At 41.6% G+C, this 23,676-nt stretch overlaps 1 protein-coding gene and 1 long non-coding RNA gene across 2 annotated transcripts; one reads left to right on the top strand and one right to left on the bottom strand.

Moving 5' to 3' along the window:
- The first annotated feature begins 2,712 nt into the window (after positions 1–2,712).
- LOC149982488 (uncharacterized) lies at positions 2,713–5,911 on the top strand. Its single transcript, XR_016497155.1, has 4 exons — positions 2,713–2,904; positions 2,991–3,070; positions 3,205–3,339; positions 4,240–5,911. It is a non-coding gene; the product is annotated as an uncharacterized LOC149982488 (long non-coding RNA).
- A 3,238-nt stretch (positions 5,912–9,149) lies between these two features.
- On the bottom strand, positions 9,150–16,350 carry LOC110527616 (uncharacterized). The gene is made up of 2 exons (XM_090240559.1): positions 15,507–16,350; positions 9,150–12,198 (listed from the first exon to the last, which is right to left on the bottom strand). Exons 1-2 carry the CDS (start codon positions 15,862–15,864, stop codon positions 10,790–10,792), a joined length of 1,767 nt encoding a protein of 588 aa, XP_090096685.1. The 5' UTR covers positions 15,865–16,350; the 3' UTR covers positions 9,150–10,789.
- Between the last annotated feature and the right edge of the window lie 7,326 nt (positions 16,351–23,676).

The raw sequence follows: 23,676 nt of genomic DNA, 5'->3' as shown, positions 1-23,676 counted from the left end.
ACAGAGCAGAACTATGCCCAGATAGAGAAGGAGTGCCTCAGCATTGTGTTTGCATGTCAACGCTTCCACCACTACCTGTACGGGCGCGACAATATTACCGCAGAGACCGATCACAAGCCCCTTATTGCTATATTCAGCAAGCCTCTTCTGAATGCCCCAAAACGACTGCAGAGCATGCTACTGGCCCTACAAAACTACAACCTCAAGGTGGTGTATAGGCCAGGGCCAGAGATGTATGTGAGTGACATGCTCAGCAGGGCTACTGCATCAGGCACTCACACACGCTCCATGCATGAACAACACGCAGTGTGCAGCTTACAAACAGAGCAAGTGGATGTTGAACACATCAACCAGGCTGACTACCTTAATGTTACGGACCAGCGCCTTATACAAATCAGACAGCACACAGACAGGGACGGGCAACTCCAGGCATTGAGGTCTGTGATTCTGATGGGCTGGCCCGACTGCAGGGTAGAAACTGCTTTAGCCGTCAGAGAATATTGGCCAATCAAAGAGGAGCTCAGTGTTCAAAACTGAGTAATATTCAAGAGTCAGAGAGTCGTTATTCCCCGGTCTCTGCGCCCTGAGATGTTGGCACGCGTGCACTCAAGTCACATAGGAGGTGAGGCCTGTTACAGACAAGCACGTGACACACTGTATTGGCCAGGAATGCAGAGTGAAATTAAAGACTATGTCAGTAAATGTACAATCTGCAATGAATATGCCATTGAGCAACAGAGAGAGACGATGATGTCCCACGAGCTACCGATGCGCCCCTGGCAGATAGTAAGTCTAGATCTCTTCCAGCACAGTGGCAAAGACTTTCTGCTGGTAGTCGATCATTACTCAGACTTTTGGGAGATCGACCTCCTCCCCGACCTCTCAGCAGAGACAACGATCAAACGCTGCAAGGCTCAGTTTGCCCCCTATGGCCAGCCAGATAGGGTAATTTCAGACAATGGACCCCAATTCTCCGGAGTTGAGTTCCGAAAATTTGCTGCAGGATGGGAATTCGAACACGTCACTTCATCACCACGACACCCAAAAGCTAATGGGAAGGCAGAGTCTGCAGTAAAAATCGCAAAGAACCTCTGCAAAAAGGCTCTGCGAGAGGGCAAAGATGCCTGGAAAGCAATCCTGCAGTGGCGCAATACCCCGAAGGCATGGACAGCAGCCCGGCACAGCGCCTCATGGCACGGCGCTTAAAAGCAGCTCTGCCAGTAGCCAGCACTCTCCTGGAGCCATGTGTGGTGACAGACGTGCTGGTGAAGCTACGTCACAGAAGACAGGTCTCCAAGTTCATCTACGACAAATCAGCAAAAGACTTACCTGAGCTCAGGGTGGGTGAAACGGTGCGAATGAAGCCACTACCAGGGGACCGGACAGGCCTCTGGAGACTCGGATCCTGTGTACAGAAAGTGGCACCACGCTCCTACTTGGTCGAAGTGAATGGATCACTGTACCGTCGTAACAGGGTTGACCTTCGGATTGCTGAGCCAGCACCTACTCAGAACCCTGATGGTCAAAGGGGTCGCATGACAAAAGACAGAACCCCAGCAAGTCACATGGGGCCTGAGGCACTGGGCGAAGAGCCAGGGGATCACAGGTCGGCCGCTCCCTCGCCCATCAATTCTCCCCTTAGACATTCAGGTGACACGCCTGTGCGGGAACCCGCAGTCCTCGCAGACAAGCCCCCTGTCATTTCACGATGCGGGCGTCTGTCCCAGCCACCAAAAATACTTAATCTGTAGGTTTCCCATCAGGGATTGTTGACAGAGATAAAAGTGAAGAGAATATCAAAATGTGTTGTTGTTCTGGAAAAAAAAAAAAAAAAAATACTAAACTGTTCATGTTGGAAATTGTTACTAGGTTTGTTTTGTTAGTGAATTGACACCTCCTGTCCTATTTTATTAAAGGGAAGATGTTATGTGTGTAAGATGGCACAGTGATGCCATCTGTTGGTAAATGTTCATTACTGCAACTCTTGTGTTTTACCGGGGTGCTTGAGATACCCGGATGTGTTGTGATGTACTGAACAAGACTGGTTACTCGCATCAATGCCTCTGTCTCGTCATTTAGCATTCAAACAGGAACCTCCGTTGTTGCTGGACTTCTTCCGGGAACTTCGCAATTACAATTGAAAATGATGGTGACAAGTTTGGATGCGACAACATCAGTTAAAAATGTTAATTTGTGTTGATGTATGGCTCTGAATATGTCTAGAAATGAATTATATAATAATATAACATACTAATAATGAATAACGAAGACAATGAGGGTTTTATGTGAATATCTTCCATAACGTTACTATAGTTAATTACCGTAAATATTAGAAAGCCGGGTTTGACCGTCGGCTTTGTATGAGCTACAGTACAGTACCGTTATCTAGCTAGATAACGTTATGTCCTAACTAGGCTCAACTAGGTTTGGATTATTTCCCTCAGCTATATTCGTTCCCATATATTGTATATCGTTTCCATAAAGCCAACATTACTCATTAACGTAAGTTTCCAATCTAGAGCAGTTCTCAGTTTTGTGATAATGAACTAGCAAACGTTAACTAACTAACTAAGTCAGGACGGTGACCTGTCCTGACGAGATGTTACAACGAACTGAATCGTCAATGGAGGTCTTATTCTTTATATAGCCTGCTACAGCATGCAATACTATTAACTCACAAGGGGGCATAACGTTACATGTACAATACTATCCCATTTTGGAAACGTTACATGTCCGCGTGAATTATCTTAATTATCTTTTCAGATCTTCTCAGAAATTAATCAAGTCCATTGAATGGATATTGACAAAACGAGATTTCAAGGACTAGCAGAGGTAGAGAGGCGAGGCAGGGGTGAGGACATCATCCTGCTATTTTGACAGTCCCTGGAGGACAATACAGAAGAGGTATTTGCTCTTATTCCTTCCCTTTCTTTAATGTGTTTTGTAATAAAATTGGCAAGTGTAGTAAGATCATTGCTTTACTTTACTAGGACTGGAGACCACAGCAGCGATTCTGCTCTTGACCTACCTCTTCAATGAGAACCCGAGTGGCCTTTATGTCCGTGACAAGGTATGCCTATGCATCAATCATCTGTTTCTTCATAAACATAAGTGTGCATGCTTATATAAAACTACATCTGAACATTTGTTATGTTCTTTGTTAATTGTATGTGTATTAATCTTTTCTTACTTTTGTTGACACAGATTTCACTGCTCTTCACTCCTTTATTGCAAATCGGCGGAAAACCATTTCATCATGAGAGTGAAATCCCGCTAGCCTTTGGTGGGGAGAACATCCACGCCCTCGAGGACGTCTCAATTTTTTATTTTCCCTTAAATGTCAGAAAAACATTTATGTTGTTTAAGAACAAATTCTTATTTTCAATGACGGTCGAGGAACAGTGTTGTTCAGGGGAAGAACGTAAGCTTCGTCAGCTCGGGGATTTGAACATGTAACCTTTCGATTACTTTCGATTACAACGCTCAAACCACTAGTCTACCCTGCCGCCCCAGGTTGGAACAACATGATAGTTCTGACCCGATAGGAAGTTTATGATGAGATGGAACGGTTGACGAAAAAAATGAATCACAGAAAAAATATATTGATTGATATTGATTTATTTAGGAGGGGTTAATTAATATTTTAGGACTAGCGGCGTTTGAAAATAAAATAAACATTTTACTCAACTGCGTTACCCACTCCAGTCAGCAGATGGCGGTCTGGGAATTTAAGGCGATTCTGTTGGTGTGACGTGTAATCTAGTGGACGGAACTCTTCTTTCAACTGCAGCAACAGCAACAGGTAGTCAGACACCTCGGTAGCTTGAAGTAGTGTGAAATGTTCTCATAAGCAACCTGGAAATGGAGGTCACTTCCCTGAGTTTTCCCCCATTCACATTCAGAATACATTGTGAAAAACTCAAATCGTTGCTCACAATTTTTGCTCCAGGCAGATATACTACATCAATAACTATCGGTTTCCTCATTAGCAGGGAGGAGTTTCTACAACCAAATTGCGTGTGCATCGACGTCATACTGCAATTTTAGCAAACACAGAAAGCGTCTTATTTTGGAGACCAAAAGTCGTCTGGCACACTGCTTAGGATTTCAACAACTTTAATAACCGATGTCTAGCCTACAATCATCAGTTACTACTAATGTGAAAACAATACAAAATATGACTATTCTTGCTCATTTTGTGGGCCTTTAACCATCTGTCTGACTTTGTTGTTCACGCAGGAGAGAGACGGGACTATCGTGGATCCTCTGGGGAGCCTCAACAACCTCATGATGCTGACGAGGCAGAGAAAAGTGTCTCCAGATCAGAACTCCTCAAGAAACACCCGCATAGACCCTCAGGGAAGAGAACTCACTGCTGCTCTGACTGTGGGAAACATTTAAAATGTTCATTTTTTCTCCTTTTGTCTGTCATAGTTGAAGTGTACCTATGATGAAAACTACAGGCCTCGCTCATCTTTTTAAGTGGGAGAACTTGCACAATTGGTGGCTGACTAAATACTTTTTTGCCACACTGTGTGTGTGTGTGTATATATAACATAAATATTGAAAGATAAATGGCATCGACATACAATTGAATGTAAAATAGAAGAACATACACAAATGGTTTAATATTTTGCTGTGTGGCAATAGTGTGTTTGGATTCTGAAGGGCATTTATACAAAAGAAGTAGTCTAAACTCTGTATTAATACCATAATGCATTTGAATCCCATCTCCAGCTTCCATCGAAGATATTAATTTCCCTCCACAAGGGGGAGTACATGTAACGTTTCCAAAATGGGATAGTATTGCCCATGTAACGTTTCCAAAATGGGATAGTATTGTACATGTAACGTTTCCAAAATGGGGATAGTATTGTACATGTAACGTTATGCCCCCTTGTGAGTTAATAGTATTGCATGCTGTAGCAAACTGCGGCCAGGTAGCCTAGTGGTACCTGGCCGCATCTCTTTACATTGCTTAGATAACGTTATCTAGCTAGATAACGGTACTGTACTGTAGCTCTACAACGCCGACGGTCAAACCCGGCTTTCTAATATTTACGGTAATTAACTATAGTAACGATTATGGAAGATATTCACATAAAACCATCATTGTCTTCGTTATTCATTATTAGTATGTTATATTATTATATAAAGTATTTCGAGACATTCAGAGCCAAACATCAACCCAACTTAACCTTTTTAACTGTTGTCGCATTCAAACTGGTCACCATCGTTTTCAATTGTAATTGTGAAGTTCCCGGAAGAAGTCCAGCAACAACGGAGGTTCCTCGATGAACCCACCTTCTAACAAATTCTTTGAAGAACCTTTTGGGGCTGTTTTTCATTGACCAAGAACCCTACGGTTCTTAGGGGATCTGAGAACAACTCCAGTTGAGCCCTTCATTTTTAGAGTGTAGTCGGCTCTATTTACTCTCAGATTCAAACATGCTGATTAGCATCAACGATCAAGCCAGCTGCTGCTGCTCCAATACAGTATGAGGGGAGACGGTGAACTGACATTGAACTGGGCAGTCAGCTGCTGCTGCTCCAACACAGTATGAGGTGAGACGGTGAATTGATGTTGATCTGGGCAGTCAGCTGCTGCTGCTCCAATACAGTATGAGGTGAGACGGTGAACTGACGTTGACGTGGGCAGTCAGCTGCTGCTGCTGCTCCAATACAGTATGAGGTGAGACGGTGAACTGATGTTGAACTGGGCAGTCAGTCATTCATTCTGAGCACGCACCCCTGAGGGGCCCCTGTGTTGAGGATCAGCATGGCGGATGTGTTGTTACCTACCCTTAAAAATTATGAGCTGGCGCACACCCAGAAAAATAGTTTGTGTGGAGGTGCTGACTAACGGCGAATAAACTATAAACTATCAAAATAAAGTCTCTCCATGTATAACCTCCAAGCAATTTAATGGTTTTTTTACCAACGTTTCTGCATCACTGTGCCTTCTTCAGGGTGATGTCATGAATGCTTGAACCAGGTTATGTGTACAGACAGTGCAATTAGTGTAACCAATGACAATAGTGAGGGGTGTGTCATAATGATTAAGTTAATGAAAATTAATTTGGGAAACTGTTAAAAAATAGTATATGGCATATTAAATATATTACGCTATTATCATATAGAAACATCATGGAATATTGTACATCATATTAGCATCAACATACATTATTGTTACATTCAATTTCACATAATAAGGATATTTCATATATTTAAGTTCAGAAGTCAGAACCCATCACCTGCTATGTAAAAGAGACAGAAGAATGCACAATGGTCAATGCTATCTGGGATCCTTGGGACATCTCTACCCTAAACCCTACATTAACCCCTACCTTAACCGTTTTAAATATCAACTTCAATGGGCTAGGGACGTACCAAGGATGTATCTCTACCTGAAAGTACATGATCCAAGTGATTGATAGTTGATATTCAGCAGTCATAAAGCCTTATTTACTTTCATGAACTACTAAAATTGTGATTTTGTCAGACAGCAGCTCTACACTTTATCGACTGATTGATCCATTCATCCTTCCATCCCTCCTCAGCCTTCCTCTCCTCTGAAGACCTAGTGAGGGTGGAGCTCAGGCAGAGAGCTGTTGAGGGACTGGTTATGAAGAACACTTCTACAGACAGAGAGGTGAGAGGTCACAGATGGTTTAGATGGTAAATATTTATGTCCCCTTAGCAGTTCATCACGTAAGCAAAAGGGAATATGTTCCATTATCTATGTTCATTTACATTAGTGTCACCGCCTGTTCAGTCCGCTATCATCCAGAAGGCGAGGTCAGTACAGGTGCATCAAAGTTGGGACCAAGAGACAAAGCTGTTTTTCCATCACTAACACAGAGAGGCTGCTGCCTACATACACAGACTTGAAATCATTGTTACATATCTGGCATTACTCATCTCATATGTATATACTGTATTCTATCCTATACTATTGTATCAGTCTATGCAGCTCTGACATCGCTCATCCATATATTTATACAGTGCCGTGCGAAAGTATTCGGCCCCCTTGAACTTTGCGACCTTTTGCCACATTTCAGGCTTCAAACATAAAGATATAAAACTGTATTTTTTTGTGAAGAATCAACAACAAGTGGGACACAATCATTAAGTGAACGACATTTATTGGATATTTCAAACTTTTTTAACAAATCAAAAACTGAAAAATTGGGCGTGCAAAATTATTCAGCCCCCTTAAGTTAATACTTTGTAGTGCCACCTTTTGCTGCGATTACAGCTGTAAGTCGCTTGGGGTATGTCTCTATCAGTTTTGCACATCGAGAGACTGACATTTTTTCCCATTCCTCCTTGCAAAACAACTAGAGCTCAGTGAGGTTGGATGGAGAGCATTTGTGAACAGCAGTTTTCAGTTCTTTCCACAGATTCTCGATTGGATTCAGGTCTGGACTTTGACTTGGCCATTCTAACACCTGGATATGTTTAATTTTGAACCATTCCATTGTAGATTTTGCTTTATGTTTTGGATCATTGTCTTGTTGGAAGACAAATCTCCGTCCCAGTCTCAGGTCTTTTGCAGACTCCATCAGGTTTTCTTCCAGAATGGTCCTGTATTTGGCTCCATCCATCTTCCCATCAATTTTAACCATCTTCCCTGTCTCTGCTGAAGAAAAGCAGGCCCAAACCATGATGCTGCCACCACCATGTTTGACAGTGGGGATGGTGTGTTCAGCTGTGTTGCTTTTACGCCAAACATAACGTTTTGCATTGTTGCCAAAAAGTTCAATTTTGGTTTCATCTGACCAGAGCACCTTCTTCCACATGTTTGGTGTGTCTCCCAGGTGGCTTGTGGCAAACTTTAAACAACACTTTTTATGGATATCTTTAAGAAATGGCTTTCTTCTTGCCACTCTTCCATAAAGGCCAGATTTGTGCAATATACGACTGATTGTTGTCCTATGGACAGAGTCTCCCACCTCAGCTGTAGATCTCTGCAGTTCATCCAGAGTGATCATGGGCCTCTTGGCTGCATCTCTGATCAGTCTTCTCCTTGTATGAGCTGAAAGTTTAGAGGGACGGCCAGGTCTTGGTAGATTTGCAGTGGTCTGATACTCCTTCCATTTCAATATTATCGCTTGCACAGTGCTCCTTGGGATGTTTAAAACTTGGGAAATATTTTTGTATCCAAATCCGGCTTTAAACTTCTTCACAACAGTATCTCAGACCTGCCTGGTGTGTTCCTTGTTCTTCATGATGCTCTCTGCGCTTTTAACGGACCTCTGAGACTATCACAGTGCAGGTGCATTTATACGGAGACTTGATTACACACAGGTTGATTGTATTTATCATCATTAGTCATTTAGGTCAACATTGGATCATTTCAGAGATCCTCACTGAACTTCTGGAGAGAGTTTGCTGCACTGAAAGTAAAGGGGCTGAATAATTTTGCACGCCCAAATTTTCAGTTTTTGATTTGTTAAAAAAGTTTGAAATATCCAATAAATGTCGTTCCACTTCATGATTGTGTCCCACTTGTTGTTGATTCTTCACAACAAAAAAAAAGTTTTATATCTTTATGTTTGAAGCCTGAAATGTGGCAAAAGGTCGCAAAGTTCAAGGGGGCCGAATACTTTCGCAAGGCACTGTATATTCTTTTCCATTACTTAGATTTGTGTGTATTAGGTATTTGTTGTGAAATTGTTAGATATTACTGCACTGTTGGAGCTAGGAACACAAGCATTTCTCTACACCCGCAATAACATATGATTTGATTTATTATGAAGGTCACTTGTGTAAAATGTACTTTTCCCCACTCACATTTTGACATTGCGTATGCATATTCAGTGGTCTGGGTACTTCCAGACAATGTCAAAGGCCCGTTCTGGTAGATCTGAACCTAATGCAGCTTGGAGTGATCAGATGACGGAAGTCACCTTTAGGTGCCAGGTGTAACTGAGGCTATAGATGCTCCATATCCATTACTTTGAGTGTTTGATAATATGACTAAATGTGTTTCTGTGTTGCAGGGGCAGTCAAATGGAACAGCAAGACCACAGAACATGACATAAGCAGAGCTGTGGGAGACCACCTCAAGCCACCACACCTTCAGCAGGCTGGAAAAGTGGGATTGATACTGTTTTTCATACTAAGATGGACCAAGAGTCTGTTGATTGGTCAGTCATTGGGTTAATTTGTTTCGCAATATGTTCAAAACAAATCAAGCTTTATTTATACAGCACATTTCAGACATGGATGCAACACAATGGCTTCACAGGAAAAACTGAAAAACAGAAATATTTAGTACACAAACATATGAGGATTAAATTAAACAACTTAAAGACAAACTGAGCATCCTAAGGAAATGTAATTGATTAAAATGTTAAAATATCCAACCCAAAATATTAGCTTGTTTTTTAGGAGGGGTTCTGAAAGACACTATGGGGGTGTCCACTGGAAGTTGACTAGTAACAACAACAGGGACCCAAAAGACACCCACCATGAGACCCACTAAATCTGCCCAAGAAGAGAAAAACTAAAGAAAAACCCACACCAAACTTAGACAGGAAGCCAACCAAAAAGGTCGATGGACGAAAGGTGTTGACTCTCCATATCTATCAAGACAACTAGAGCACTGGGCCAGACACTCTTAAATAGAACCTGGACCAGCTCAGGTGAAACACCTTCCCACTAACGAGATGGACAAGCCAGCACAGGTGTAACATATACTGACTAACGAGGTGACACCAATCGGTGCGTCCTACGCGCTAACGAGCTATACGCGCTAACGCGCTAAAGTCCAACCTCAAAACATAAATGGAAAAACCAAAGACTAACACCTTAAAATAATGCGCACCACCAACAGAAAACAACATCCATTTCACAATATAATCAACTACAATGCTTCACCTTCACCAATATAAACATGGTATCTACTGGCTATCAACAATTAAAAACAAGGGGAAAAAATGATTTTTTTCCCTTCCTAAAACCCACTAGCTTCTAGAACTCTCGTCCCCTTGGAACGAGCCCAAACAAAACTCATCTCCAATACGGAAATTCAAAATAATTTGTGATCCATGGAACACACTGGCTAAACACAAAACACAAATCTTTTTGACTGCCCAACCTTGAGACAATCAGAAACCAAGTTGTCCTCACCATGGACACAAGCACCAAAACCCCTGTTGTTTTGACAAGTAGCAATAAATCACTGATCGATTAGTGGGGAAATCAGGTTGTACTTGCTGTTGAAACTAACATCTAAAAAAACACATGGAAATGGGATATATCTTTTAGCTCACTGGTTCTAGGACAACCTGCCGAAGACAGTCAGCTACATTTGGGAGTGATGCATTTAAATGTAGGGATCGCTAAACAAAGGAACGCAACACTTATTTGTCATAACTCAACGATATCATGTTAAAATCAATTGTGCGAGAGGAGGGAGATGAGTTTGCACGTCCTGTTAAAACTAACAGCTCAAAAACCACACGGAATCAGGGAGTAATGTGTACATCCCTGGTTAAAGGACAATTTGTAGAAAACAGCTAGATACATTTTGAAGTGTTGTATTTTGATTCAAGTGGGTCACCAACATGGTAAGTGTAACACAACTATTTTTGTGTTAGTCACTTTTTGTTAAATCACATAAATAGTACTCTTCCATTTCAGAGCCTGGATTTTCCCCCTGAGGCTAATATCCATATGTTGAAATCAAATGATAAGGGGCAAACGTTTAGGTTTCTACATTGTGACATTATTAAAATACTCCTACTACAAAGTGTTAACATTCAACATTAATTCATTGATATCATGAAACAACTCCTTCATGTATTTTCTGATGTTTGATCAGACACCTTTTATCAGAGTATCTCTTGTCACATTGATTACAGCTATAGGGTTTCTCTCCTGTGTGTGTTCTCTGGTGTAAAGTAAGCTGGCCAGATGTAGCAAAACTCTTCCCACATTGATCACAGCTATATGGTTTCTCTCCCGTGTGTGTTCTCCGGTGTGATATCATGCCGCTTAGCTGAGTAAAACTCTTCCCACATTGATCACAGGTATAAGGCTTCTCTCCTGTGTGTGTTCTCTGGTGTCGAGTCAGAATGCTGGATGTATTAAAACTCTTTCCACATTTATTACAGCTATAAGATTTCTCTCTTGTGTGTGTTCTCTGGTGTTGAGTCAGACTGCTAGATGAGGTAAAACTCTTCCCACAATGACCACAGATATAAGATTTATCACCTGTGTGTGTTCTCTGGTGTTGAGTCAGGCTGCTAGATGAGGAAAAACTCTTCCCACATTGACCACAGATATAAGATTTCTCTCCTGTGTGTGTTCTCTGGTGTACTTTTAGATTGCCAGATTGAACAAAACTCTTCCCACATTGAGTACAGCTATAAGGTTTCTCTCCTGTGTGTGTTCTCTGGTGTGACATCAGGCTGCTTAGGCTAATAAAACTCTTCCCACATTCATTACAGCTATAAGGTTTCTCTCTTGTCTGTGTTCTCTGGTGTGATATCAGGCTGCTTAGGTGAGTAAAACTCTTCCCACATTCATTACAGCTATACGGTTTCTCTCCTGAGTGTGTTCTCTGGTGTGATATCAGGCTGCTTAGCTGAGTAAAACTCTTCCCACATTGAGTACAGCTAAAAGGTTTCTCTCCTGTGTGTGTTCTATGGTGTATCTTCAGATGGTTAGATGTAAAAAAACTCTTCCCACACTGAGTGCAGCTATACGATTTCTCTCCTGTGTGTGTTCTTTGGTGTACAATAAGATGGCTAGATGTATCAAAACTCTTCCCACATTCATCACAGCTATACGGTTTCTCTCGTTTCTCTCCAGTGTGTGTTCTCTGGTGTGATATCAGGGTGCTCAGCCGAGTAAAACTCTTCCCACATATACCACAGCTACAGATATAAGATTTCTTTCCTGTGTGTGTTCTCTGGTGTGATATCAGGCTGGTTGAATGAGTAAAACTCTTCCCACATTGAGTACAGCTATAAGGATTCTCCACTGTGTGGATTCTCTGATGGATTTTAATGCCTGCTGAGGAGGTGAGTCTCTTCCGACCGTCAGAGCAGCAATGAGATTTCTTCCCTGTGGATCTCTGCAGGTGTTTCTTGAGGTGTTCTGATGTGGAGATACTCTTCTCTGCCTTGTCAGCATCATGAGGTTGTTGAGGCTCCCCAGAGGACCCACGGTAGTCATGTCTCTCTCCTGTGTGAACAACAAAGTCAGACAGATGGTTAAAGGCCCACAACAGTGGAAATCCATTGTAAAAAGTGATGCCAACAGCGGAGTCATGATATTGTACAACAATTGACGTCTGTAATGAATGTAATGATTATTTGACATTTGTCTTAAAATGAGCAAGAACAGACATATTTTGTCTTGTTTTCACATTAGTAGTAATATCAAGGATTGTAGGCTAGAAATAAGTTATTAATGTTGTTGAAACTGTAAGCGGTGTGCCAGATGACTTTTGGTCTCCAATATAGGCCCCTTTCTGCGTTTAATAAAATTGCGGCACGAGGGGAATGCAAATGCAATTTGGTTGTAGAAACTCCTCCCTGCTAATGAGGAAACCGCTAGTTATGGATGTAGTATATCAACTAATGAGGAAACCACTAGTTATGGATGTAGTATATCAACTAATGAGGAAACCACTAGTTATGGGTGTAGTATATCTGGTAATGAGGAAACCACTAGTTATGGATGTAGTATATCTGGTAATGAGGAAACCACCTAGTTATGAGGGTGTAGTATATCTGGTAATGAGGAAACCACCTAGTTATGAGGGTGTAGTATATCTGGTAATGAGGAAACCACTAGTTATGGATGTAGTATATCTGGTAATGAGGAAACCACCTAGTTATGAGGGTGTAGTATATCTGGTAATGAGGAAACCACTAGTTATGGATGTAGTATATCTGGTTATGAGGAAACCACTAGTTATGGTTGTAGTATATTTGGTAATGATGAAACCATTAGTTATGGATGTAGTATATCTGGTTATGAGGAAACCACTAGTTATGGATGTAGTATATCTGGTTATGAGGAAACCGCTAGTTATGGATGTAGTATATCTGGTTATGAGGAAACCACTAGTTATGGATGTAGTATATCTGGTAATGAGGAAACCACTAGTTATGGATGTGGTATATCTGGTTGTAGAAACTCCTCCCTGCTAATTAGGAAACCAGACACTTCAGAACAAACTTCCTTTAGATGTTTTGGGGGAAACAATGTTACCATGGTTACTGTTGTTCCATGTTGTGAATGTTATCCAATGTGTTACTATGGTTACTGTTGTTCCATGTTGTGAATGTTATCCAATGTGTTACTATGGGTTATAGCAGTATGGCCTAATAATTTGACATAAATTAACTTGTGAATATTTTTTGGTTGATACTTCAAGGAGTCTTACTATTCAAAATCAGAAAGCCTAATTATCCTTGGTATAACCTTAAAACAGTACTATACCGGGGAAGCCCTTCATGTTGGAGGGTGTTTCTACAGTACTATACTGGGGAAGCCCTTCATGATGGAGGGTGTTTCTACAGTACTATACCGGGGAAGCCCTTCATGTTGGAGGGTGTTTCTACAGTACTATACTGGGGAAGCCCTTCATGTTGGAGGGTGTTTCTACAGTACTATACTGGGGAAGCCCTTCATGTTCTAGGGTGTTTCTACAGTACTATACTGGGGAAGCCCTTCATGTTCTAGGGTGTTTCTACAGTACTATACTGGGGAAGCCCTTCGTGTTATTTAAACCTTCTTAAAACAATTCCACATAGCTTTGAAGGACCTCCCCCTCAGACAAGGCTTAGGCTATAATGGGTTAAACTATCTGAAACTTACATTACTCTGAGACTAGTTATCTAGGGATCTTACATTACTGTGAGACTAGTTATCCTGGGATCTTACATTACTCTGAGACTAGTTATCCTGGGATCTTACATTACTCAGACTAGTTATCCTGGGGAATAGTTTTAATAAATTTGCAAAAAATCTAAACCTGTTTTTGCTTTGGCATTAAGGGGTATTGTGATGGCATTATGGGGTATTGTGATGGCATTATGGTGTATTGTGTGAAGATTGATGGGGATTTAAAAATAATCAATTTTAGAATAAAGGGCTGCACCGATATTACATTTTTTTGCCAATATTTTCCTTGCCCCAAAAAACAATATTGATAACCGATATTTAAAATTTTAGTGGCCTTTTAAGCATTCTAGTACAGTTAAAAAGTGAACACACACAGACGCAGTGGTCTAAGTCACTGCATCTCAGTGCAAGAGGCATCACTACAGTCCCTGGTTCCAATCCAGGCTGTATCACATCCGGCTGTGATTGAGAGACCCACAGTAGTTGTCTGTTATTGGTGTAGAGCGGACGACAAAGGAGAGGGATCCCACAGTAGTTTTCTGTTATTGGTGGAGAGGGGACGACAAAGGAGAGGGATCCCACAGTAGTTGTCTGTTATTGGTGGAGAGAGGACGACAAAGGAGAGGGATCCCACAGTAGTTGTCTGTTATTGGTGTAGAGAGGACGACAAAGGAGAGATTCCACATGTGGATAGGAAGATACAGTGGGGTAAAAAAGTATTTAGTCAGCCACCAGGCTGGGAATACTGAATCTGCAATAGGTAAGCAGCTTGGTTTGAAGAAATCAACTGTGGGAGCAATTATTAGGAAATGGAAGACATACAAGACCACTGATAATCTCCCTCAATCTGGGGCTCCACGCAAGATCTCACCCCGTGGGGTCAAAATGATCACAAGAACGGTGAGCAAAAATCCCAGAACCACACGGGGGGACCTAGTGAATGACCTGCAGAGAGCTGGGACCAATGTAACAAAGCCTACTATCAATCAGTAACACACTACACCGCTAGGGACTCAAATCCTGCAGTGCCAGACGTGTCCCCCTGCTTAAGCCAGTACATGTCCAGGCCCGTCTGAAGTTTGCTAGAGAGCATGTGGATGATCCAGAAGAAGATTGGGAGAATGTCATATGGATATATTCATGCTAGTAGCTTAGCATCTCTCTCCATTGAATACAGGCGGTTGACGACAACAACCCTCATAGAATATAAACAATAGATTACAATAAAAAGATGAATTCACCAATCCAAAGACAGGATAGGCGGAGCTAGACAACCCGCAGTGCCGCTTTGTGGACATCAACTCCCCTTGTTATGGCTGAGAGACATTTGTCAGTATATCCATAATCTTTGGTGTAGCCAATCAAACTCACATGGCACGGTGTGTAGTAAAACATCACTACATCAAAAATCACTACATGCCCTGCCCCCCAGTCTGCGGTCAGCAGATTGACCCTTCTCAAATAGATATGTTAAGTCACTTTTTGGAAACGGAACGGAGAAAACAAGGGGTAGCTTGCTCTCTACCTCGTCTGATTCTAGACATAATTGTCATCATCCTAGGGCCCTCCGTTGAAGAGGTATTGACGAGCCAACTCCGAATATCCAAAGTTAAAAACAAATTTAAGGCGGTACTTACTGGTGTTAATCAGATCTCCTATCTCCACCTCTTCATCATTCAATGTGACAGTAATTTCCCCTTCCATCTTCACTCCAAAAACTGCATCCTCCCCTTTCTCTTCCTTCACAGTAACATCCTCCTCTTCTTTCACAGTAACTTCCTCCTCTTCTTTCACAGTAACATCCTCCTCTTCTTTCACTAAAACGTCTTTCTCTTCTTCTTTCAGTGTCACAGCCTCACACTCTACTTCTTGTTTTACTGTGACATCCTCTTCTTCCTTTTCCTCTTTCACGATAATGTTCAGCCCCAGAGCTTCTTTCTCCGTCCAGCAGACCTCCTCTTCTTTAACAGGAGGGGAGACGTTTAGGGAGCTCATGGTCGGCGGTGTTAGCTAGCTATCATTAGCGACTAGGCTAGTGCTAACTTAACCAGCCAGATACTATAGCTGACTAATACAAAATAACGTAATATTAAATTAAATAGGTTAACAAGTAGATACGACAGAAGTGTGTCTAAAACACAGTAGCTAATATAGACAGAAAACGTATAAATAGCTTGAATCGTTCGGCTATGTTGTCTAGCAGGCTACCGAGGTGGTTGACGAGCTGTTTCTGAAGAACCGTCCACTAGAATATACGTCACGCTGACAGCGTCGCCTGAAAGACGCACATCGCCGTCTGCAGACTGGAGGGGAAACGCAGTTTTATTTTCAGACAAAGATTATTTTAAATGGATTTAATTAAATAATACTATTATATTGAGACACACAAAGACCTGAATGTGTTGATTGATTAGTGTGAATAAAACATGTTTACTACAGCACATTTAAGGCAGTTTCATTAAGTCTTAACTAAATCTAAATAATTAGCTAGCTACTGTCAGTCTTTTCTGCTCCAACATGGTATAACAATACATCATGTAGATGTATATAATGCACAGACTAGGCATATACTGCTCCTACATGGTGTAACAATACATCATGTAGATGTACAGTACCGTTCAAAAGTTTGGGGTCACTTAGAAATGTCCTTGTCTTTGAAAGAAAAAAATAATAATTAAAATCATTTATAAAAACCTGTTTTTGCTTTGTCATTATGGGGTATTGTGATGTCATTACGGGGTATTGTGTGTAGATTGATGAGGGGAAAAAATAATTTCATCCATTTTAGAATAAGGCTGTAATGTAACAAAATGTGGAAACAGTGAAGGGGTCTGAATACTTTCCAAATGTGCTGTAAATATAGGGGCAGTACTTAGTGACATCACTTCCTGAAACAGGAGGTACAAATATATAACATAGGTTCACAATATCAACATTCAATGTATCAAAATATATGACCAAGCTGGAAGTGTAAACACCAGCCCAGCCACAATCCTAGAGGTTCACTGATGATTAACCTCCTCCTTCACATCTGACTCCTGATGATCAACCTCCTCCTTCACATCTGACTCCTGATGATCAACATCCTCCTTCACATCTGAATCCTGATGATCAACCTCCTCCTTCACATCTGACTACAGTGATCAATCCAGAGTGTCTTCTTTTTTGGGGAATCCCGATGGATGACGTCATCCAATAGGCACAAGTTAATAGTTATCAATAGGAAGAACATTAGCAATATGTCCTGTCTGGTGACTTGTTTCGTTTAATGGATTTAAATTGGCAGGTGTAAAAAAAAACAGCTGATTTCAAACAGAGGAAAAACCTTTGGAATTCTTCAACTGTATCAAAGTCTGTGGCCTGTGATGTTGGGACAAATGATAGTCCCTTATTATACAAGAGACATAATTCACAAATTCTCCAGCACAACGGCAGAGTCATGTCTTAAGTGTAAAACGAACAATGACTCAATAATCCTTCTGGGAATGTTATGACGTCATAAAGTTATGGGAGGGGTTAGAAAGTTGGCTGTCAGAAGTACAGTTATACAATGTAAAATTACTTTTAATCTGTCTGTGTAGTGAGATACCCCAGAGTTGGACGATACTTTTCTCGTCAATCATCTTAAAAATTATACTTTATTAATACCTGGAAATCAACCAATCCTCTGTTGTTAATTCAATAGAAAGGTCAAATGCTTTATTATTTAAAAGTTTAAAGTGACAGAGAGAAATAAAATGGTGCTGATGCTGGTCTGGGCAGGTGTGATGTAGTTAATGAAGATGGAGGTGTGTTCTAGTGGGTCTGGTCAGGTGTGATGTAGTTAATGGAGATGGAGGTGTGTTCTAGTGGGTCTGGGCAGGTGTGATGTAGTTAATGGAGATGGAGGTGTGTTATAGTGGGTCTGGGCAGGTGTGATGTAGTTCATGGAGATGGAGGTATGTTCTAGTGGGTCTGGGCAGGTGTGATGTAGTTAATGGAGAAGGGTGTGTGTTCTAGTGGGTCTGGGCAGGTGTGATGTAGTTAATGGAGATGGAGGTGTGTTCTAGTGTGTCTGGGCAGGTGTGATGTAGTTAATGGAGATGGGGGTGGGTTCTAGTTGGTCTGGGCAGGTGTGATGTAGTTAATGAAGATGGAGGTGTATTCTAGTGGTTCTGGTCAGGTGTGATGTAGTTAATGGAGATGGAGGTGTGTTCTAGTGGGTTTGGGCAGGTGTGATGTAGTTAATGGAGATGGGCGAGGTGTATTCTAGTGGGTCTGTGTAGGTGTGATGTAGTTCATGGAGATGGAGGTGTATTTTAGTGGGTCTGGGTAGGTGTGATGTAGTTCATGGAGATGGAGGTGTGTTCTAGTGGGTCTGGGCAGGTGTGATGTAGTTAATGGAGATGGAGGTGTGTTCTAGTGGGTCTGGGCAGGTGTGATGTAGTTAATGGAGATGGAGGTGTGTTCTAGTGGTTCTGGGCAGGTGTGATGCAATTAATGTTTGTATGTGTATGTTTTGTATTGTTTATAACATTTAAAAGTTGCAGTTATGTTTTATTACATAAAACCGATCAGAATGGCGAAGTCAGGTTTGAAGTAATATGGAGGCTCTATTCCCTGTCGTGTAAAATACAACAGAAATCATTTCAAGTGTATATCTTCAAATTAAACCAATCGTTTGCACTCATGATTTGTGCGATTAAAGTAAACCAATGTTTTGGAAACATTACATAACGCCATCGAACCAAATATCAAAGAATATTTTCTATACACGGTTATCTTAGCCAGGCAGCCAACATTAGCTATTTAGCCAACGAGCCGGTTCGTGGTCAGCGAGCTGGAGCCCAACTACCGGAGACCAGTTAGAAACCAACTAACAAAACCCAACTGCAGATCAAGAGAGCAGAGACATACAGAAGAATGGCAGGGAAAATCCACAAACATTCAAAATAGATAGATTTCTGATGTCAGTCAGCTAGCGCGCAGTAATCCAAAGTGGAAAACCGTACAAAACTCCTGTAGTCCACTTCACAAAGAACATGCTGAAAAGTACTGATGGGAAACAAAGCTTCCTGAAGCATTGATGCTTTCGAGTCCATTGTGTCAAAAATCGATTCATTACTCAAGGCTTTGAGCGACACAGAATTTAGAGCAGCCACATTTTTAAAGATGACGTCCCACACACCGTAGTGCATAGCAGCGTAGCCTTTATGTTCTACTAAACCACTGGCGTTGTTCGAGAACATCAAATCCATGCTGCATTGTAGGTTAATGGTCACTGGCTGACTGATTTATAAATAATAATGAGTAGTTATTTATGATGCAAAGTGATTTGTAGATCAGTCAGTCAGCAGTCGCCTGCACTGTCGGCTGCAATGTCGAACAGGCCCAGTACCAAACCAAACAGGTGGTTGGGTGTTCGACAAAATTAAGCTTCAGACGTCATTGATCACATGCTGCTGATAAAGGGATACAGGCATCGGCACACTGCTTTTAAGTATACTGCTTTGAAGTATACTGCTTAGCGATTTCAAACCATCCCTCGTAGCTCCAGTATCAAACGTAACATCCCCATGAAAAAGTTGACAAAACAAAAAGGAGCAGGCAGGTTGATTTCCTCTGTCGTTTTGAGCCCACTGCAAGAAGGCACCAGAGCCTACAGTGCTATCGGGTTCCCACTAGATAACACAACCACACAGTTCACGAAAAGCATGAGGTGAAGCTTGAGCTAGATATCAACCTAGCATGACCTCATGAGGTTGGCAAACTAGAGCTTTAATAATATTTACATATCTTACATTACTCATATCACATGTATATACTGTATTTTATACCATCTACTGCACCTTGCCTATGCCGCTTGGCAGGGGCGGACTGAACCAATAATTTAGGCAAGGAGTTTGACTCCATCCCAGGCCACCCTGTTTACGTAAACCACCACTCATATTGTAGGCTAACCCTTTTTTGATGTAACATGTACCAAACTAGTTATACATTTGGCTACTATGTTTATCTGGGAAGAAAGTTATCCACATTACAAAATACAAACATTTTGGGACTGACCAACAAGTAGCCTGTCTGAACACTGACTTTTCAGATTTGCTATGGCTATGGGTGCACCCTCAAAAACTCACTAGGAATACACCAATCATAGCACATACAAATGTACAAGGCTAGACACACAAAACAATTAGCCTACACTTTTTTTTTAAAGAGAATGAGATATTCAGAGTTAGCTGAAATGTTCAAATGATTATCTTTATATTCCAGCATCAAGCATATCAAAAGTGTCAAAAAACTTCACACACATCCACTGAACTTGAACATAAGCTACAACAATGTAAGTATAATATAAAAGTCGAAAAGCTCCTCTACAAAAAAATGTAGATTACAATGTTCACACACTGGTGTCCATAAAGCAAACAGAACAAAAATAAACACTGAGTCAATGAAATTGAACATTGGCTACATAACTGCAAGTATAATACGAAAGTCCCAAAACCATGCCTCTGTACAAAAGCTTTAACTCACAGCAAATGTTATTTCCCCCTTGTCAGCCTGTTAAAGGAGAGTCAAAGCAAAGCTACTTCAGTGTAACCAGGAAGTAATTACCACTAGTAAACCAGTAGGCGGCGCAGTAACTCACTGCTCTCTGACATCTTGTCAATGATATCATCTTTGTCAAATCCGTGAGCAGATTGTACTGAGCCAGGAGAAGATAGCAGCATAATCGGGCAGTTTTTACATGTGGAACAACTTCTGGTCACCAACTCCACACTTTCATCAGGATCCTCAAAGCCTTCCCCTGATTCATCACTGGCGGCGGCGGCCCTGGTGTTGTACTCCTCCAATGCTGACTGTTTCAGTCTTTCCCACTGTTGTGCTGATCAGTTCAGCCTGCAATGCCTCAACAGAGGCGTGTTCATCAAATTCCAGTCTGCAGTTTTGCTGAGCTCCTTCATGGCTGTCTTTGGAAGGCCTTTTCTCTGATCTCAGAAAAAAATACTCTATTATCATACTATCATTAGTGTATCAGTAGGCCACATTAATACAGCTCTGTATATTATTGTAACTTGTAATGCTGGTAATAATGGCACTAATGATCTTTGTCATTTCCTGTGCTGTGTCACACAGGCTACTGTTCATGGATGTATTATGGTTACGTTACTGTAGCCTGTTTCGCTGTACAGTGTATGTGTCATGACCGAATGCTAGCAAGTCCATAGTCTAGGTTTACTATTTGTTGAAACATATTGCCTTCAAGGTCATATTATGATCGCTATGTTGCACTCATTGCTATGATATAATTCCCTCATGAAGACGTAAGACGTGCAAACTGTTTAGCCTACCGGCCGTTGTGTCACTATTATTAGCTAGGCTACTTAGCTAGCCGTGCTGGGTGTCGTGTGTGTGTATCAGTGTGTGTGTTTTTGACTGACCTGGTCCCTTACTGGTGAATATGTTGCTTATTTAGCTGCGTCTGTGGCAAGGGCCTTTCTCTTTTTATATTCTCTCCCTCTCTGCTCCATCTTTCCTTTTCTGACCGTCCATTTCGCAGTGTGATTTGTCTAAAATGTTATCGGTAGAGAAGCATGTTGATGGTTGCTATGTGCGTCGCGGAGAGACCTGAGTGATGTAATGTCTGCGCAGGGACACTGCAGCGAGAGAGTGAGAGTCGCGCCTGATGCATGGATTCTCCATCAACTCATTCTTGCTTGCTATATTATCGCTGGTCAAGTTGACTATTCACAGCAGGCCAAAACGACCCTCAGGCCAAAATGACCCTCAGGCCAAAACGCGCCTCAGGCCAAAACTACCCTCAGGCCACCGGGAAATGTACTGGTTCTCCCTATGGCCAGTCCGCCACTGCCGCTCAGCCATCGCTCATCCATATACTTCTATGTACATATTCTCATTCACCCCTTTAGAGTTGTGTGTATTAGGTAGTTGTTGGGGAATTTTTAGATTACTTGTTAGATATTACTGCACTGTCAGAACTAGAAGCACAAGCATTTCGCTACACTCGCATTAACATCTGCTAACCACGTATACGTGACCAATAACATTTGATTTGATTTTCCAGTTAGCTACCAACTTGAAAGAGGGAACTTTAGCTAGTGTAAAACCCACATGGAAAACTGAGATTCGGCAAATAACATATAAAGAGAGGCTTATTTGACACCAAACCAACAACAGTAGATACTAAAACATAAATTGCTAATGTATGATTTAATAAAATTAGATTTTTGATTTGATTAGATTTTCCAGTTAGCTACCAACTTGAAAGAGGGAACTTTAGCATAAAACCCACATGGAAAACTGAGATTTGGACAAATAACATATTGTAACGTCCCTGGGTTTATACGCGGAAATCGACTCAAGCATGCATGCTTTTGCGGCACAGTCGATAGCGCGCCTGACCTCGGGCTAGAAGGTCGAGGTCCCTGCCTGTTTCATTACATTGGTGTCGGAAGTGATCGGACCTTCCATCCACGACAGTGTGTGTGCTTGACCGGTGAGCGCGTTCCTTTAAGATGTAGAGCCGCAAGCTAGCTCGAGGACGCGCTCTTTGAAAGCAGGGTTTATAAGCGCGGAAATCGATTTTGCCGCACGAGCAAGCTTTTGCGGCACAGTCGATAGCGCGCCGGACCTCCGGCTCGAAGGTCGAGGTTTCGAGACCTGTTCCCTGCCTGTTTCATTAAAATATAAAGTGAGGCTTACTTGACACCAAACCAACAACAGTAGTTACTAAAACATAAATGTACGATGTAAAAGGTGGATTTTATGATGTAATGTCAACTTTATACATTTCTATCCCCGGGACCAAAAACTCATGCTTCCTACATTGAACTTGTCTGAACATTTTAAATATACGTTTTATTCAACTGCGTTACCCACTCCAGTCAGCAGATTGCGGTCTGCGTCTTTCAGGTGATTCTGCCACTGTGACGTATAATCTAGTGGACGGGACGCTTCTTCAACATCAACAGCTAGTCAGCCACCTTGGTTCATTCTAACTTTATGGAGAAAGGTTTATTCAATAAATCTAGCAACTCCTCCCATACTGGGAAAATACAGGAATACACACTCAGAGCCCTGTTTACACCTCCAAGGTGCCCCCCTCACACAGGAATACACACTGAGCCTACGAGTCTTTTCTAAAAATTACACTTTGTGTGTTTCGCTCACCTCTTTTTTTAAAACTAGGTTTGAGATGTGGTATCCACTCAGCTCGCTGCCTCTCAGATCAAAGCTGGGTCCATCTGCTCCATTCTCAAAGTGTGGTCTCCCTGAGATCCCAAGTTTGAGGGATCCCTGGTGCACCATTTACCCAGGTCGCCAGGAGCGGTCACCAAGTGAAGATTGACATCCCCAAATGTGGTTAATTTCTTTCATATCAAATGAGGAGACTAACTCTGACTTGTGTGATAAATGTTTCTTAATCTAAATCTTTATTCACTTAATAAGGGAACAGGTCAATACAACATACAGTAAAGTGAATCAATTGAGTGCTCTACAATAATGATGGCTGGTCGACAAATCACCCCCAGATGATTCGTTGAGAGCCCCGATACAAAAGTACAAAGATCTTTTACAGCCAAGATACACCCCTTTCAACCTACATGACCAACAATAGACGTATAGAACGGGTCACAACGTTAAGATTTGTATGAAAGGTACTTATAATTCACAGCAGACAGTATCTGCTGTAGAAACAGTACTCCTTGTGTAGAGACAAGGGTCTGGCCCTGAGGTCATCTCTCCCTGGTACCATATAGAACAGAAACATTAACTCATGCTCTGGAATGCCGTCTAAGTTTTATC

Source organism: Oncorhynchus mykiss, chromosome 7 (genome assembly GCF_057628025.1).
Source record: "Oncorhynchus mykiss isolate SJ-2025 chromosome 7, ASM5762802v1, whole genome shotgun sequence".
NCBI lineage: Eukaryota > Metazoa > Chordata > Actinopteri > Salmoniformes > Salmonidae > Oncorhynchus > Oncorhynchus mykiss.
This window is presented reverse-complemented; position numbering and strand designations above follow the sequence as displayed.